Raw genomic sequence first — 19,983 nt, 5'->3', positions numbered from 1 at the left:
CAACTCCCTGATCACCTCCACGGCATGTTCAATGCGGTGTATGTGAATACCCTGCACAGGCGGTCCTCGGTTATCCGACGCAATGCGTTACTCAAAATGGCGTCGGATAGCAAAGCGTCATAAAGCGAAACCCGTTTTCCCATAGGAACACTGTTTAAATCAAACGTTCCGTTCCTGAAGGCATTTTTAATGCTAAAATACACAGAAAATGTTACTCAAGCAATAAGATATGCAGCACACACATATATTATGATGGAAACATTCTATTTATTGATTCCAGAACTGTAAAATAAAACTATAAAAATAAAACTATGCTGTATTCTGTACAGAAATGTACATGAGCAAAAAAAAAAAAAACCCCATCAATTATTGGAGGAAGATGATTGGGGGGGATCTTCAACAGACAATGGACTTTTTGGAGGTGATGTAGGTGGACTTGAAGGTTTTGGCCTCTTGAAGAATCTCTTCTTGAAGAATCTGGACAGCTCCTTTCCTTTTCTGCGTGTAGATCTCTCCATAGCAGCTGATTTGGTTAGACACCCCACGACTGACTGTTGAACTCCGTTCAATGTTAGGGTCATTGTCCTCAAATATGGCCAGTGCGCTATCAATGTGCTTGAATGCCACAGCCAACATTTTGGTTGACAATGATTTACGTGGCTGTGCCACATCAGCAGATTGGTGGGCCTCCTCTTCAGCAATTTTTTGCTCTTCTAATTGCATGAGGTCTTCATTGCTCAACTCGTTAGAATGTGAGGCAAGCAACTCCTCAATAGCCTAGGTTTCCACCTCCAAGTTGAGATCTCTGGCCATTTGCACAACAGTTTCTGTAACCTCTGCAACAGTCTATGTAAGGCCTTGGACATCAGACACAAAATCAGGGCACAAATTACGCCAAACTCCATTTAAATTGGATTGTTTCACCTCATTCCATGCCTCTCTGATGTTTCTTACTGCATGGAGAATGTTGTAACCCTTCCAAAATTCTTTTAAGGTTGGACCACCTTCCACATCGGTTGCTCTGATGGCCTGGGCAAATGTTCGCCTAAGATAGTAGGCCTTGAAGGAAGCGATTACCCCCTGGTCCATCGGCTGTATCAATGAGGTGGTGTTGGGGGGGCATGAACACCACCATGACGTTTGGATGATGGTCATCCAGGTACACGGGATGGCCAGGAGCATTGTCCAGGAGCAGCAATGCTTTAAAATCGAGGTTCTGGTTCATGCAATATAATTGCACAGCTGGAATAAATTGATGCTGGAACCAGTCCTCAAAAAGGCTCCCTGTTACCCATGCCTTGCGGTTGGACTTCCAAATCACTGGAAGTGTGTTCTTTGCATAACCCTTGAATGCCCTAGGGTTTTCTGCATGATAAACAAGCAAAGGTTTTAGCTTGAAATCACCTGCAGCATTTGATCCAAGCAGAAGAGTCAGTCTGTCCTTTGCAACTTTAAACCCAGGCATTGATTTTTCCTCTTTTGCAATGTAGCTTCTACTGGGCATTTTCTTCCAGTAGAGCCCAGTCTCATCAACATTGAACACTTGACGTGCACAATAGCCACCGTCCTCTATAATTTTGGCCACTGTAACAGGGAAGGTTATAGCTGCCTCCTCATCAGCACTAGCAGCTTCACCGGTCACTTTAATGTTATGCAAGTTTGCCCTCTCTTTAAACCGCATAAACCAGCCTTTACTTGCAGTGAAAGTTTCCTCAGTGGTTCCTTCTCCATGCTGTTGCTTAATGTCCTCATACAGACTCAAAGCCTTGGCCTGAATTAAAGCTAAACTAATAGGCACATGACGCTGGGATTGATCTTCCAGCCATATGAGGAGTTTTTCTACCTCAGCACGTTGTCTTATTGCTGTACCTTGCATAGGCGCTGAGCCCTTGCTCTGTTCCAAGATTCTTGCCTTGTCTTTGATTATTGTCACAATAGTTGTGCGAGGTATATCCAAGGCACGTCCAATTTCTGTGTTCGTCTCTCCTTTCTCAGAGCGCTTTATTATGTTTTGTTTGGTCTCAAAAGTAATAGATTTTCTATTCCTTTTTGGAGTAACAGCACTTTGCTTTTTGCTTTTATCAGCCATGGTTTAGGGCCTAAAATACACCACCAAACCTTCACACAGACTGTTCAGAATGATTTCCCTAGCCGGCAGTCTTCTGGACATTTGTAGCAATTTTTGAAAGCGTCGTAAGAGCGTCGGATAAGCCGTTCGGGCGTCGTAAAACGGGCCATAGGGATGCATTGACTAGCGTCGGATAAGCCGTTCGTCGTAAAACGAAACGTTGTAAAACGAGGACCGCCTGTACTGACATTTCAGTCCCATTCCTTTGAAAGCCACTGCAATGCTGTCCAGCACGGGTAAGATTTCTTCATAACATTAAATAGAGCCCTTCAAAGTGAGAGCAGAAAAGGAAAACATGTTATGCTCCTAACCAGTGGCGGAGCTACCATATGTGCAGCCGGCTGCACTAGGGCCCATCACCTTTAGGGGCCCACCCTCCACGTGTTGGAACGCTGCTCCGGCACTTATTTTGACAGCCAGAACAGCGTTCCAGCATTTCTAAAGCACCCCCCTCTGCACCCCCCAACCCAGGGCCCTACCTTCACCAGGCGACAGCCCACCCAGGTGGTCCCAACACAGAAGTTGGGTCCCACTGGAAGTCAGGTCAAACTTCAATCACCGCCTGGGTGGGCTCCTTCCATCGCCGTTCTGTTCTACAGGTAGTGCTCGGGGGACTTCTCTTTTTAACTTGCACCAGGTTCCGACCAGTGTCTAGTTCTGCCCCTATACCTAAAGTCTTCAAACACAAAAGCGTCTTCATATTGGTCAATGGAAACATTACAAAAGAGAAGGATCACTTCACATTGTAATGCCAAGAAATTAGCAGACTCGTGCATTGGGTAGAAACTCTTGGTCTCAAACGCAATTTATTATTATTATTTTTTTTTATTATCACCGTCATGTTGAGAACGCTTACATAGTTTGATGCCAATATGCCTTCGGGTAAATAATAACCCTTTCGATGCCCTGACATACTAGGTACGTCATTGGCAAGTGCTCATTTTTGGAGGAACAGATTGTCCTGGCCGCTCCACTTCCGTTTCCTGTATCCAGGATCTGACCGCCTCACGTGGTCACTCCAGGAAAGTGATGTACAAGTGCCGGGAAGTCCGGTCTCATTCTGGTGATGCCGGAGGAATGTCACTGGAAAGGTTAAGACCATAGGGGGCTATGCACTAAGCAGTGATAAGTCGTTTAAAGAGCGCAAAGTGCTCATAGAACGTGAAGTTCCGCCGATGCTATTCACTAAGCCGCGCAAACAGGCACTCTAAAAACTGACTTTTGCGCTCTAAAACTGACTTTTTCCTGGAAATTTTTCAAAGTCCAACTTTGCTTGTACGATGAGCTGTTTGCGCTGAATCCTGCCCTTCTGCGGGATTCACTAAGGAACGCAAACTTATCGTACGTGAAAGTTGCGCTGAATAAAGCTCACCAGCTAAAGGCAGGTGATAAAAAAAAGCAGGACTTAGAAAAAATTCTTTGTTTACCTTTTTGCAGGCGCAAACCCATACAACAGGCCGGCGGGTGTCCCCGAGGGAGGCCGGGAGTCGCGCGGTACCAATGTTGTGCCTACAAAAATACTAGACATTATTTCTAACTAAATACACACCCCTAACACATACTGTACAATAATGTGCAAAATAACTATTATCCAGATATGGATAATAGATTAGTTGGCCATTATTAAACACTGCATTAGCATACCTAAATAAAGTAAATAAAAACAGTAGCCAGCTAATCCAATGAATACAAGCAGTAACAACATCAACAATGAATTAATTAAACCATTAACCAATTAATTCCTAAACCAACTCAAAATGAATAGTAACACTAACAAATCAAACCAATGAATTACTACAACATTAATGAATGTAAACATTAAAAGACAAAGAAATACATTCAAACAATATCTGAAATAACCATAAAACGCATTAGCTAACATAATACAACATTAACTACAAACGAACACCAATCGCAAACATTTTATTACATTAAGCAGGAAAAAAACAAACAATCACATCCACATAAGAAACTGACATTAAAAAAACCAACAGCAATACCAAGCCACAAATGCCCCCCAAATATTGTCATAATAATGTATTCATCTGTACCTTAAAGTGGTACAGATTAATATATTATCAGTCAATGTGCCTCCCCCAAAAAAATCAAAAAACACATCCAATGAAGAAACCTGTAAAAAGAGACATTTACACACATTCAATATATTACTTACCATTAGAAGCGGTGGCCCTCTGACTCCCGGGGTAACAGGAAGCTCACGTACCTTGAAGGCCTCCAACAGCATCCAATGCCATAAGCCATGAAGATCCGGATCAGGTACCCAAATCTTTTTTCTTTCTTTAATCACCTTCTTCTATTTTCATCTGTCACCATTTCTTGATCTTCTTTATCTTCTATCTTCATCTATCAATCCAAAAAACCCCATGGTAAATCCCAACCGATGTTGTCTCGTCGTCTTCTTGGGCTCAAATGAGGCGTTACGGCCTTAAATAGGGCTTGTGATATCACATTTAGCCTCAAAATGGTTAACAGCCACCTGATTGGCTGTTCAAACCATGTTCCGACTTCAATTTTTTTTTTTTTTAACATGACGTCACTTAAAGGGAATGATGCCAGCCAATCAGAATGGCTGTGCTTCATTTGCCTTTAAGATGACTTCACTAAATCCAAGATGGCCGGCGTCACATGGTATTTCAGTCAATGAGAGTGTGGAATTGGTTCCCATGATCCGATTGGCTGAAATACCATGTGAAGCCGGCTTCGTCACGTCATCTTAACGGGGCCTGTATCTCCTGACGTAGGGGGTCCTCGGACCTGAAACCAATGCTGTTCAGCTCCGGAGACCCCCTGCTCATGTACACTATTATTAAAATGTATTTATTTATTGTACGATCGCCTGTAACAGCCTTGCATGGAGATGCAGAATCTCCATGCAAATGTTACAGGCGGCTTATTTTTTCTATCAGCTAGCGTACGGGAAGTTTCAGTGCGCTAGCAGAGGGAAAAAACATTGCACGAACGATAAGCCAGTTTTGGGCACGTCCGATAGAAAATGGGCTGAGGGTCTTAGTGAATCGCGCCGCCGGCTTAATTTTTTATCGGACGTGATAATTTTTTTCAGGCCGGCGCGAAAGCACGGAGCTTAGTGCATAGCCCCCATAGTGTGATACAGTTACAGAGTAAGGGGATTATATTAATTGCAAGTAAGGTCTGGGATGAACCAGAATAAGTGTTTTGCTTTTTTTGGTGGTGTGCAAGACACATATTTTGCTTCGGTGTTGTCTTCATGTTGCAGGACTTTATTACAGCTTGCCTTCAAAACCTCAAAATCAAAATCGGAAAGACACAAGGAAATAGTTGTTCTTTCCAATAGTCACATGTATTCACCTCACACTGGCCTATTCTTTGTAACATTTTCACATCATTTGAAACCAAAAATCTGTATCTTTGGATGTGGTACAGGGAAAATATTTTGCAAAGAATGGCATGGCCGATAATAACGTGGCAGGCAATATGGATACATTTAGGAATAGTTAAGACATTGCATGTGATAGTTCACCGATGTGTGAAATGCAACCCATGTTCTGTATAAACAAATGTATGCAGAGCCACAATAATTTACAGAGAGATCGTACAATAACAGTGTCAGCTGTAAAAACATCATGCAAGCCAATGGAGGTATTGTTTAAAAACACGGCAGCGTCTCAGTTTAACCCCCTTCCCCCCCACCCGCCACCCCGCCACCCAAAAGAACAATAATCCACCATAAAAGCAAACTATAGCATTAATGTTGAGTCTGCTGCCACCAAGTGGCAGAAACTGGGGAGTTCACACAGAACGGTGTGAGACGTGAATGTGTTCACAAGTGATGTATTAATTTGCTGTATGCCACACAGAACTGAGAATCCAATCCTCAGAAGAGCTGGGCGAATTGTTCGGCAAAGTTTAAAGCAGCAAATCATGAAAAGTCCTACGTTGTGTGTTTTTTTTTTTAATAAATCAGTTCTGTTGTATTAGAGAATAATGTCTGGATTTGTTTTTTTAACTCCTAATGCCATTTTTTATGTACTGATCATCCTTTTCCTTTAGTTGCTACAGCAACCAGTTAGAAAGTCATATCCACTTCCTCTTTTGAAACCAGCTCTCTCACACCTTTTTGAGCCGAGCACTTTGGCAACAAAGTATCCCAAACAGATCTGTTGCTGTCCAGGGACCCCCTGCTTCCGGAGATACTCACCCCTGTAGGGGGGATGCTGGTAGCCACTCTGCTCGGGTCCCAAGCCCTGCAGGCCAATAGTGAGCTGTGACGCCATCAGGTCCGGCTTCCTATTGGCCCGCATGATGCGGGAACTTTAAACCCTAGTCGGAGCTGCAATTGGCACCTCAGACCCACCCACAGACCTGTATCTATGGAAGCAGGAGGTCCCCGCAGCTGAAATTAATGGGGTCCAGTTCCAGAAACCTGCTGCTTAAATCCTAAAATGCCCCTTGGATTGCTCCTTTATGTGACTACACAGAAGAGTTCAAATATTCAGTTTCTAAAAATCAGTTCCCTAAGGTCAGAAGAGAAGTGCACAAATACACCGACATATTGCAAGTACTTTACAGATGTCATGACAAGGAGACAAATGCCAACTCTGGAATAAAAATACCACCTATCCTGCAACTTGGCACTTGGCTCGCAAACAAATAAAGCAATAATCTGAAGGCCTCACACTGTGCTACTGCACGAGTCCTTAACCAGCAAGCTATTGAACCGCAAGATGGCTGCCAACAGGATACTAGGGATGAGCGACAGGTGATACTTGTCATGCTAACTGGCTCACTGGCAGGAATCTGGAAACCACCAGAGGAGCAACTTTGTAGTTAAAAACACAGACTAATGGCAGAAACACACACACCTTTTGTGAATGTATAGCCCTGGTAGGTTTGGGCTATTATTCTGTCCTCCTCCTGTGCAATAATCCCTGGTAAGGGCAGGTTTGCCAGGAGTAAATATGGGTTTGCCCCACCCACTGTAATTCAGTTGGTCAGAGAAGGTAGTGCTCAGGCCTTGTGTCAATCAAAGGCACAGGGGTGGGTCTACTGGATCTGTACTAAATGAACTACCACTTCCTGTTTGAGTGTGTTCCTCTCCACATTTGAGAGGATAGTTGGTTCCAGCAAGCTGCCACGGTTCTGGTACGCTTGATGCCCTCCCTCAGAGAGGGGAGAGATATTCCTCTTCCTCCACAAGGGAGTAAGGGAAGAACAAGGACAGCTCCTAGGGCCCTGACTAGTAGTGGTGTCCAGGGACATCCTGAAGGTGACAACCTTTGATTGCTGTGTGCTGTGCTAGAGTCTGTGCTGAATCAGGAAGGACCAATAAAGAACATCTGCTTTTATTTATACCTCCTGCCTGAGAGTGGAGTATATTGGGAGGAGGGAGACATAACTCTTTTGCAGGTACTCCACCCCACACAGCGGGGGGCTGCACAAGATGGAGGCGCTGCACCAGTAAGAAGAATTCGGGCACAGCCCCAGAAGCCTGTCCTGTTATCCCCCAGGTCATCGCAGAAGACTCAGGGCCCCCTGTTACAAGCAGGTATGCACCAACAAGAGCCATGTAACCAGACAGCTACTTCCCTTGGGAGACCCTATGTGAGATTGGGTGGGGGAATCACCGTTACAAATGGTTTTTCGGTAATGAAATACTATTAGTATATATTAAAGCGGCAATCCAAGCGGCCGTTTTCTCTCCACTTGTTTATTTTATTTTACATTGCATTGAAGCAGGGTGTCTCCGGAGCTGCACCCCATTAATTTCAGCTCCGGGGACCCCCTGCTTACCTCCGTAGAGGGGTGCCAGTAGCTGCTCTGGCTCGCTGGCTGGGTTCATGTAATGGTGGAATTTCAAAGTTCCCGCGTCCTGCGGGCCAATAGGAAGCCGCGATATCTGGAGGGGAATATCGCCACTCCCTTCGGGGGGCTGTATCTCGGGAAGTAGGGGGTCCCCGGAGCTGAAATTAATGGAGTTGAGCTCCGGAGACCCCCCTGCTTAAAACCTATGTTAAAGAAGTAATCCAAGTAGCCCCTTTATTTATTTTTAAGGCCGCCAAAAACACTTTATACACATTAAAGTGCATCTAGGTGTTTTTGTGAAAGCTGAGAAAAAGATGGCAAATGATGGGTAGGTGTATACATGGTGCTGAACGGCTCCCTAAATCCTCCTTTTATGCACACAAATAAAATACAATTCGTGTATACACATGCTGATAGCGATAGGGGTGCCCCGCTTCAGCTTAATAAAGTTAGAGGAGTGTAGGAGGGGTGCTGATGGGTAGGTTAAATATGGTATACTGGAGAAAAGAAACCCAACATGTAGCACTCGTGCTCCCTGAACTGAATGAATAGTTGTACAATTAAAATAAAATCTTTAATAAATCGAATAAATACTAAAATAATGGTGGTTAATATGAACAGACAATAGACACACGCTGATGATGATCCTATGTCGAGTGTAGTGTGACACCCTGGGACACTAATACTAAAATACTGTAGATAGTTGAGCTGTATTACATTAATTATCTAAAGGGGTCTGAAATGCAGATAACCCTAAGTTGGTGTAAATAGGCTTTGAGTAGAGCCTGAATGGAGTATACACATGCGTCCAGATAAATGTTAAGATGCCCCCATGGCTACTACCTGCCGGTGACCTAATCAGAATAGTCACGTCACAGTTGGCTCCCACCAAAGCTCCCAATACAATCACATAACAGGTGAATCAGCCCAGAAAATGTTGGTGTTAGAACAGCCTTCACTCACCCCCTCCCCCCCCCTCCAAGTAAATGCTACAGCTGCACTGTACTATAAAACCCATTACCTCGTTCTGCAGTTGCTGGGCTTGCCACGAGCAGACCAGGGACATGGAACCTTTTCTCTGCAGCAGGCACTGCAGGGCAGCGTCCAGGGATCCATCAGCGCCCACTATCAAGACTTTCTTCCCCTCTAAAGACGCACGGGCTGCAACAGAAGAGCGGTTCAGTGGTCAAGTTCAAATCCAGCGGTAACCTTGACAGTCACAGTCAGTACGATGTCTTTCACCGGATTTGCCCCCAGGCTGGATTATCCACATCAAATTGTAGTATTAGTAAGAAGGTACACAGGAAAACCCGCAGCGCAACTTCAGTATAGTTAAATCAATGGGTTAGTGCAGTGTCATACTTTCGGGGTATCGGTGTGTTCTGACATGTTGGTCCTGCCGGGGAACACCCGATTATTGCTAATAATGTACTAATTGTGCAAATTGTTTTGGTTAAAAGTATGACAATGCACAAAAATGTTAATTTAAATATACTGAAGTTGTGCTACTGTTTTTTTCTGAACCCAACAATCAGATGTTAATGACCCACTTATTATTATTTTTATTTACAGAAAAACAAAACAATTTATTATAGGATATTTGTTTGATAATTTCATCGATAATTCCCTTGCGCCACTGCACGATTAGTAAAACGAACATACTCAAAATCATTATAAGATGCAGCATGTTTATTTTCCAAGGTGAGAGGGGAGCATCCAACCCGCTTGTCAAAATAACAAAAAACTTAATTATGCCAGACCCCCCTGACGTAGTAGAGACATCAAATGGCCCCACAAGGGTTACAGGCCTCTGTGGCATTTGGGATGCCCTCTGACAATTATAAATGCCGACTCCAGAATGCCCGACCCCGATGCTCTGATACCACTAAACTAAATTTGCCACCACACGGATACACCGTGCAGACATATGATGTGCTGATAAACATTTGGCTGCTTCAGCCCTGAACGCTGTAATTATATTACTAACTGTTCTGCAGCGCTGCGGTTGATGCTACATTCAAATTCACACAATACTGTCCAAATAGAAGAGCGATTTCATACCCATTTTGTCCAGCAGCTCCAACACACCGCTGGCAGTAGGAGATACAAAGCCCTCCTGAGCATTACCACGAGCCATCCTCCCCAAGTTTACATCAGTGACTCTAGTAAGGGTGAAGGAGGGGTGGGGGGGGACAAATTAATAATATTCCCTTACTATTTGAGTGCAAACTTCTTATTTGGTGCACTCAAGCCTTAAACCATAGAAACATGTTTGCAATTATATTTTAAAAAATGAATTCAAAACACACATTCCAGCTTTGCCATAACAGGTTGAGCAAGTTCCATCGTCTAAAAATGAAGCAAACCATTGTCCCTCATTCCCTTGCTAGAGTGTAATGAAGATAGAAAGATTTTGAGCTGAACAACAGACGCCATTGTAACGAAATTGTGGGTAATCAGCGCATTAATAAAGGCAGTGTGCTCGGCTGGTTACCCCTATTTCGCATTGGGGATGAAGGGGTTAATTTTCCATGCACTGTACATGTATTATTTTCCCTCTGTCCCTTGTTGTCCCCATTTTGCAGGAGTGTATGTGCCTGCATTAGTGTATAACCCAGTACACTGACGTTACCGGCTTTGGACACAAGATGCCGCTGCGAACGCTAAACCACAAGTTAAGTGGATAAGCGTGGCACGGTCTCTTTGTTCCATTGCCAAGTATAGGTATCCATTACGGAGACTGGAAGCCGTAACCACAGAGTCCATTGAATCAAAGGCTTGCGGTTTCCAATCTCAAGTGGTACTCGGATACAATGTATCGCCGTTCCGGTTAATGGCGCGTCTTGAAAGGCAATTCGCAATTGGCGTGGGAACTCGGTCAATTGACGTGAGAAAGCCGTAACCGCAAGTCAATTGATGTGAGAATCCCATAGACCAGCATTGCCAGTTCAAGAAGAAGCCATAACTCGGGAACGGAAAGGGTTAAAAACCTGAAATTTGGTGTGCAGTCCCAGAGTAACATCCCAAGCACATACATATAAAAATTATAAATGTGGGAACACATATTTTTAATAAAGTGGATTTTTGTGGCAGATTTAAAAAGGACAGGCAGGATGCCTTTTTTCTATCTGTCTTTGATATTCAACTAGCTACCAAATGTTTTACATACATGAGCTGGGGGCTCTTCCTACTCAAACTTCACAGACCCCCCGTTGAGGCGACGCCTATGGGTCTGGGGAAGATTTGCAGTTGAAAGACCCCAGAGCCGCAAAGTGTGAAATAGCCGGGATGGTTGCTCAATGAGAGATCCTGGGCTAGTTCACACCTTGGGGGACAAACCCTAGCCTGGAAGACGCCAGGTAAACAGGGGAGGGCACCTATGCTAAGTAGCCAAGGTGGCAATGTCGCACAGGCGCTGTGTGAACAAGAAATCCCAGATTGTCCACTTTGCAAACTGTCAGCAATTCAGGGTTTGGTGAGTGGGAGAATTCCCACGAGAGGGATTGGGTGGGTATGTTGGAGATAGGCTCTCAAACCCTATATACATCCCGCTCAAGCTATCCCCGTTGTCTTTCGTTTTTCATTCTACAATGTGAGCGGACTTCCATCACGCTTCTAATATAGCAGACAAGAGCAGCAGCACAATCCTGGAACGCAAAGAGTCTTATCACATCGGAACCAAGAACAGAACTCTGCGTCAGGACTCTGTGATTGCTGGGGGTTATCTATCAGACCCCAACGGACCAGAAAATACTTTGCACTCTCACAGAAGGATTGGGCTGGCAATTTGCGCCCTTGCAAAAGCACTACATTTTAAAGGACAATCTTCTGGTGCTTTGCACCTTTCTGGACATTTCCCGTTTCTCTGTTCAGTAAGTGTTTTTATTAAGTGTATTCTAAGGTTGTCGTGTGTCTGTCTAGTAAGGAAATAAATGACAATTTATTTTGCTCAACTTGTATGCTCAATCTAAACCCAAAATATAAACGTGTTGATAATAGTTGTGTCCAATGTGACATCCATATTGTCTGTTTATGCACTAACTGAATAAGCTAGACGCCAGCACCCAAATAGTTAACACAGAATAAGCAGGGGGAAAGCAAAGAAATGCCGTTTTCTGGTTATCTAGAAGTAGCAAAGACATTAATACAAGAGGCCATAGAATTTAAGGAGTAGAAATAATGAGGCACAACTAGACAGGAATGAGGTATCTACAAACAAGGGTTTTGTTCTCATTATTATTAGGGAGTTTGTCAGAATAGCGATTGACGGTACGAGACGGCATCCATATCACAAGGATGTCTGGAGATAAACTATAGGGATACATTATTCTACCGTGAATGTCTAAGACTACAGAACAGTTAAAGATGAAAATATGTTTTCTTGCTGTGTATTAATGTTGATTGCTCTGTTTGATCGTGAGAAAGAGGCCACATTGGTTACAGGAAGGTATAAGAGTTTCATCCTGTGTGTATTGAACTTAGAACTACTAAAGAACGTGAATAGATACAATCGTGACTAGTTCTCTGCTTATAACAGAACTGCCTGTGCAAGACTTCTGTAGATCGCTTTCTGTCTGTCTCTGAATAAATGAATATTGAAGAGAGACAACGAGGAGTGAACTTATTGACTAAGGTAGAGATCCAGACCTATTTTCATGTAATCTCTCACTAACAGGGCCATCATCACCTTCTGTATCTGTTTGTGAAGGTTTGTCCATATTTGTATGTTATGCCGTTTATGCGATTATCAAACCTCTGTACTTGGCTGGGGACTATGCTGCGCTTTGCAAATAAACGACACCAAAGACAATACACCATGATACAGTATGCGTTACATGGCTTTTAACAAGAGCGACATTTGTTTTAAAAAGCTGGAATCTACCGGATTACATAAATGTTAAAATCATAAACAAAGAAGAATACTCCCCAATTTTTTTTTCTTTCAAATAATATAGCTGAAGGAATTGTACCTATTTATAAAGCATTTCAATGTTTTAATGTGCGCTCCTCACTCAATTGTGCTTTTCGAATGTTATACTTTAAGGGAGTCAGATGTGGACGAGTCAGTATATTAAAAATTAACACGTGTATGCAGGCAATTGTGCATCAAGACCATTTGGAAACAGAGGTATTTTCATTTCTCTGTCCCCTTCAATAAATATGTTGAGAAAAAGAGTAAGCTGCACTTATAGTGCCGCCGACAGCGACGCGACAGTACGCAGCGGTCGCTGGAAAAGTCAAATTGACTTCCCTTCCAGTGATCACCAAGCTGTCGCTCCGTCGCGTCGCTTCTACTATAAGCGCATGCGGCAATACATTTGTTTGGGCGCGACGTCGCGTTGCCGGCACTATAAGCGCAGCCTAACACAGCAGAATGGCCTTCCATGGCATCGTTAACCAACGGTCTGTTACTGATGTAACCAGTTACTTTCTCCTTAACTTCGGTTTGCTGCAGCCCAGCCCTCCTTACAACACGGTGTCAGAGAAAGCCATGCAATGGAGAAGCCACTGCGACAAATTAGATATTCAGCAGCTCGGGATACATCTTTACCCTTTTCTCAGCATACTGAATAGGTGTTTCTTGTTAATGTATCAAGTACTGCTGCCCTACTGTATATTGGCTCAGTGTTCACTTTCCACTGTGACATTAGGAAGAGCTTTGGAAGTGTTAGTCTACACTAGTGTTTTCTAAGCCTTTTTTATTTTTTGGTTAAAGAACCCTATAATCCTATTGTGCAATTCTGAGAAACCCCAACCCTCTTGAATAGCGTGTCTGAGATCAGATGCATTGTAAGGAACCCCCAATCCTCTCTAATAGCGCGTCTGAGATGAGATGCATTGTAAGGAACCCCAACCCTCTCTAATAGCGCGTCTGAGATCAGATGCATTGTAAATTCTTCTGTATTTGGTAACATTTTCAAATGACATGAAAACTGCAGGGATCCTTGTCAAGATGCCTGGGGGAACCCCTGTTGAAAAACACTGCCCTACACAAATTGTAACTGTGTCTTCGCATTCGTTTTCTTTACTCCAAAAACGTTACCAAGTCAATGACATGTAAACCTCTTTAGCCAACAATTGGCACCAGACAAAAGAAACTATAGTAACAAGTTTCTTACATTTGGCACAAATTAGATAAATAGTGCAGTGCCTGAAAAGAACACATTTTTTCTCCCTGTATATAGACCACGGGTGCGCAAACTAGGGGGCACACGGCAGTTACAGAGGTCCCGTGCTCTCCCCTAAAGCATTTAAAGAAAATGCCGGGGGACCGAGCGAGGCGTCTGTAACTTCTCCTACCAGGTTTTTGGCGACGTGTCTTGCCATGATAACCCGGTGTCAAATGGCAGAGCAGACAGGGGGGCACAAGGAGGACACTTTTTGCGCACCCCTAATATAGACAACCTCCCCAGCATCAGCAAATCCAACGTACTTAAAGAAACGTCATGAACGCACAAGGATCTATTACCCGTCTATGTCTTTCTCTGGTTTCACGGCATTAAGTATTTTGCTGTTGGGTTCCGCCAAATGGAGGACAAGGCCATGCACTTTGGGATCTTCATTGAGTTTCAAAATTTCATCGATAATCTGCAAAAACAAAAAGATGATAGTTATGGAATAATAATAATCCACAAAAAATAGAGCAGACGTCAAAATATGCTCAAAGATCACGCAAAAACTGCATGAATAAACATGAATAATTGTGCTTAATTCACACAGAGCTCCCTAAGTCACATACAGTATGTACATGAATTCCCACTAACACACATGATGTTCTGTTACCTTAAAGCAGGGTAGCGCAAACTTTTGCTGCTGCGTCCCCCTGTCTTCCTTGCCCCGGCTCTCGCGACCCCCCCCCCCCCATACCTTGTACCGCGTCACATGACACTGCGGGGTCATGTGACGTGACGTCACATGGCCCGCGGCATCAAATGACACAGCCGGCTGAATCCCGGTAAGTAGAGTGTTGCAGAGGCCTCACGCTATCCCCCGGTATTTTAATTTAAATGCCTTGGAGAAGAGCGCAGGGCCTCTGCAATCCCGCGCCCCCCAGAAAAATCTCCCGCCCCCCAGTTTGCACACCCCTGTCTTAAAGCAGAATTCCATGAATATTTTTTTTTAAATCCCTTAGATGGAAAGCAGGGGGTCTCCGGAGCTGAATCGCATTAATTTTAGCTCTGGGGACCCCCTGCATCCCGAGATACTTACCTCCGTAGGTGTTGCTGGGATATTTAAAGCAGCAATATTACAATACTACTTCCCCCCCCCCCCTCCCCTTTGTTTGGTCTTTTTTTCTTATTTTTATATGTAAAGCATGTGACAATGTATTCTTACATTCTTACCCAAACTGGCAATTGTTTGGTGCTCCTGTTATATATCTGTAAAAATCCTGATTGTGTGTCTAACTAAATGGCCGCCTTCTGACTCTGTACTGCAGTCTGTGCAATTCTGCAGCTGATATGTAACATTATATTACCAAGTGTAACACATTATTGTTACAACTTCCTGAGTAAGACAGCCTGCTGTTTGGAACAAAGCAACATATCTGTTTGTGATACATTGTTGCCAAAGGGCAGAGCTCAAAAAAGGTGCATCAGTGCCGTTTCAAAAGAGGAAGTGGATAGGACTTTCTAATCAAAGAAAGATCAGCACATTCAAAAAAATTGCATTAGGAATTAAAAGAAATGTAGACTGTATTATCTAATACTACAGAATTGATTTAAAAAAAAAAAAAAAAAGAAGATTTTTCATGTTTTGCTGCTTTAAGCAACTATATTGTCCACCCAGCTGAGCATGCGACCAGCACCCCCGTGCATCTCAGGAAGCAGGGTGGCTCCGGAGCTGAAATTAACACGGTTCAGCGCCAGAGACTCCCTGCTTCCCACCTATAGGGGGGAGGGGGGAAAAAACAAAACCTAAGTGGAACTGCACCTTTAAAGGTCAAAATGCCAGAGACTTGCATTTGATTTCTTATACATCTACCATCTGTTAAACATCAGGGACAAACTATTTTAAAATGATTTTTTTTTTCTTCCAACTCAGCTGTATTCATGCACTAAGAACCTCTGGGTTATAAACAGAACACAAGACAAGTGGCGTTGCCAGTTTAAGACTGCACGCTTAGCAACGCCCACATATTGTTAATGGGCGGTTGCACTGCTCTGCCATGCCTACAGGATACAGGGAAGTTGAAATGTAGGTGAAAGTTCACAAAAGCATCCTCTGTCTGGATCAGTTGAAACACAAGCGGAGAGATGCCAGGACCAAAACATTCAGAGAGGACCAACTATATCTATGAGGCCTTTGTCCAAAAGCTATTTGACTGTGGCTTTTTTAAACTTTATTTGATCCCCCAATTTAAGAGGTTATTCATAATAAATACAATTTAAATATATATATATATATATATATTTTTTTTTAAAGAGACTTACCTCTTCATCACGGCTCTCCTCAGGCAGACTTATATGAATAACATCCACTCCAAGCTGTTCAAAGTTAATACAAATATATATATATATTGAGCAACATATGACCATATTAATTAAAGCAGCCCTCCAGGTTGTCTTTGTTGCTTTTTTTCATTGCAGGGTGGAAGCAGAGGTCTCCGGAGCTGAACCTCATTCATTTCATAACCCCCTGCTTCCAGGGATACTGACCTCCGTAGGGGGTACGGGTATGTCTGTGAAGTTTCAATGTCCTGGTCACGCGGACCAATAGGAAGCCGCAAGGGGTGAAGTCACTGCTTCCTATTGGTCCGCGGGACATTTAAGCCGCCATTTTGTTAGGCACACAAGTTCCCTGGCTGTAATAATACTACTACCCCCTACTGAGGTATCTCTGGGAGCAGAGTGTCCCCAGAGCTGAAATTAATGGGGTTCCGCTCTGGAGACCCCCTGCTTAAATCTTATAAACAAAGCAAACAAACAAAAAACAAAACAAAAACAAGCATCAACCTGAATGACTCCTTTAATTTAACATTCTCAAACAGAACAGTAGTATAAGGCCGCGATTATAGTGGCTGCGTGCGTCGCGAACAAAAGGCTGTGCCTCTACGAGGCAGGCCATAGAGCGAGCGACTGCGCATCATGGCCATGGCTCCCTGTCGCCGCCAGCTAGTTGTGCATTTTTTGCGTGTGACGTCACGCGCATAGCCACTTTAATCGCGGCCTAATGCAGAATATATTGTTACTATTTGAAACAGGTGTGTGTGTGTGTGTGTGTGTGTGTGTGTGTGTGTGTGTGTGTGTGTGTGTGTGTATGTATATATATATATATATATATATATATATATATATATATATATAAACAGAAGCCAAAAATAAGCACTCTAGCATATCCAAAAATACAAAATGTATTAAAGCAACTTCACAAAGACAAAGACACAACATGTGTATATATACACAAACGAGAAAAAATACCTACAACAAACTGCTAATTAAACCGGACCAGTTCTTATATGTAACTGATTATACATCATAGTAAGACAGTTCAGATACTCAAGGTTTGTCTCCGGTTATTTTAAATTCCATGTTGTGTCTTTGTGAAGTTGCTTTAATACATTTTGTATTTTTGGATATGCTAGAGTGCTTATTTTGGGCTTCTGTGATTGATTGAATAGATAGATAGATAGATAGATAGATAGATAGATAGATAGTAAAGTTATGGTGGGTAAAAAAAGTGACAAAAACCCTCCGCAGTAAAGCATATAGAAATAGTACTGTATGCTCATTTATTTATTTATATATATTTATAAAATGTTTTACCAGGAAGTAATACATTGAGAGTTACCTCTCGTTTTCAAGTATGTCATTTCCCAGAATCCCATGCTGCAGTGGAAGTGCTGGGTGATAATAGTGAAAGGTGGGGTTGCAGACCTGTCTAAGACATGCAAATGAGCATACAGTAATATTTCCATTTGCTATACAGTATGCTTTACTGTGGAGGGTTTTTGTCACTTTTTTTTACCCACCATAACTTTACTAACTGTGGTGAAACCTATCCCTGCTTCATTTTGCAAAGCCAATATAACCAATCCCACACTGAGGAGACCCATTAAGGTCGAAACGGCTGTCTGTGGGTGGGTTTACTGGCTATGCATCTTAACCCAGGCTGTGCTCAAAGCTGTGAAATGCAACAAGCTTAAGCTTATAGGGGACCATACTAAATGGTTTTGAAGCAAAAGGTGGCACTGTGTGCTCATTGGCATGTCATTTCCCAGAATACCTTGTTGCAGTGGAAGTGCTGTGTGATAATGGTGAAAGGCAGGGTTGCAGACCTGTCTAAGACATGCAAATGAGCATACAGTAATATTTCCATTATATATATATATATATATATATATATATATATATATATATATATATATATACATATATATATATATACAGTGTTCGACAAAGCTATACATTTGCTCGCCCCGGGCGAGTGGATTTAACCCCCGGGCGAGTAAATATTGGCCCAAGCAGCACACGTTTGGTACTAGGTGGCGAGTAGATTTTTTGGTGATTTGTCAACCACTATATATATATATATATATATATATATATATATATATATATATATATATATATATATATATATATATATATATATATATATATATATATATATGTGTGTGTGTGTAGGTGTGTGATATATATATATATATATATATATATATATATATATATATATATATATACACATATATATATACACACACACACTTTTTTTTTTATATAGAACTTACCTCTTCTGCAAAGTTTTTTGTGGTCTCCAAAGTTAAGTCATCCACATTTGCCTTTAAAAAAAAAAAAAATGCACCATTATAGTAAACGTCATTCAGATTTTCCTTATGCAGTTTCTATGTGAGGTAAAGACTAGACGAATAATTGGATTTTATTCTGAAATCACACCGATAGTGAACAGAAGTGGGTTAATGTTCATCAACCTAGAAATGTACTAATGGCAGCATTTGCGACATATGTACTATTTCATGTACATACTTTAATACTCATTTACATGTTAGAAGTCGTTATAACAAGTTATTGATATAATATTTTGGCTATGGACTGCAATATGAATGCAATAGCACGTATATTCACCACTCTCACAGCATTACACGATGGAATATTAGGGCCTTCAATGAAAAAGCAAAATCCTTTATGAAAGGCTTTGTTACAGTAAATGGGAACGCCACATTGGAACGGCTAGTAACTCAGAGAAATGCATTGCCGGTTACTCCAGTACAGAAGTGGTTAATAAAGCTGCTCCTATCAAGTTTGTATGTTCAGTGCCAATTTGATTGCTAGAATTGTCCCATTGAATAGTTCAAACAGATTTACATAGATTTATATAGAAGAAACCATTCAAAACACAAACCGGATGCAGGGCCTCTCCGTACCTGTATTATAGCCAGGACCGGCTTAAATGCAGAGTTTTCTTTTTGCAGGCCACTCAATGTATCTTTGGAGCGCTGAATTATCTCCCTGCATGACACAAAGACACACCCCATAAATAACACTTTGGAAACTGACTAATACGCTTTTGAGAGTTGCAAAAGGTCATTTGTGAACGTACATGTAGCAACATGAAAAACAAAGCAAGAGGTTCACGTGAGCTAAGGAAAGTTATGTAAAGTGCTTTCACGCACGTGCTTAGATCAGGCTATTTCCAACTACAGGGAACTCACTGTTTGAGGTAGCGGAAGTTTTTAGGTGCCTGTGCTCTCCTCCCGTCTCATGAAAACAAAAACAGAAAACGGACACACTGCGGGTAATGGAGGAGGATGCAGCTTCCTATTGGAATACCCAAGCGAGTCCAAGTGCCGGGTTCAGAAATTTACCGCCCATAGGAACTTATCTTTTGGCCGCCCTCCAACTGCAGCGTTGCGACGTCGCGTTGTCATGACAATGTGACGTCGCAACGCTGCAAAAGGAGGGCGACATTGCAGGAGGACTTAGGAGACCTTTACAGCGGCCATGCGCTCTCCCCTGGCAATCAGTTTCTTTGTTCTGGGGAAGAGAGCGATGGGCCTCTGTTACCGCCGCCCCAAAACTTGCACTGGAGGCCCA

General features: G+C 42.6%; 1 protein-coding gene across 1 annotated transcript in view; it reads right to left on the bottom strand.

Annotated features, from left to right (window-relative positions):
• Positions 1 to 19,983, bottom strand: part of MTHFD1L (methylenetetrahydrofolate dehydrogenase (NADP+ dependent) 1 like) — a 336,871-nt gene that overhangs the window by 297,919 nt on the left and 18,969 nt on the right. Inside the window, exons 2-7 of the mRNA XM_075596571.1 lie at positions 19,314 to 19,398; positions 18,660 to 18,710; positions 16,363 to 16,416; positions 14,400 to 14,518; positions 9,992 to 10,092; positions 8,952 to 9,091 (exon numbers count right to left, since the gene is read on the bottom strand). Coding sequence (XP_075452686.1) covers positions 8,952 to 9,091; positions 9,992 to 10,092; positions 14,400 to 14,518; positions 16,363 to 16,416; positions 18,660 to 18,710; positions 19,314 to 19,398 — 550 coding nt within the window. The remainder of the gene's footprint in view (positions 1 to 8,951; positions 9,092 to 9,991; positions 10,093 to 14,399; positions 14,519 to 16,362; positions 16,417 to 18,659; positions 18,711 to 19,313; positions 19,399 to 19,983) is intronic.

Source organism: Ascaphus truei, chromosome 4, assembly GCF_040206685.1.
Source record: "Ascaphus truei isolate aAscTru1 chromosome 4, aAscTru1.hap1, whole genome shotgun sequence".
NCBI classification, from domain to species: domain Eukaryota; kingdom Metazoa; phylum Chordata; class Amphibia; order Anura; family Ascaphidae; genus Ascaphus; species Ascaphus truei.
This window is presented reverse-complemented; position numbering and strand designations above follow the sequence as displayed.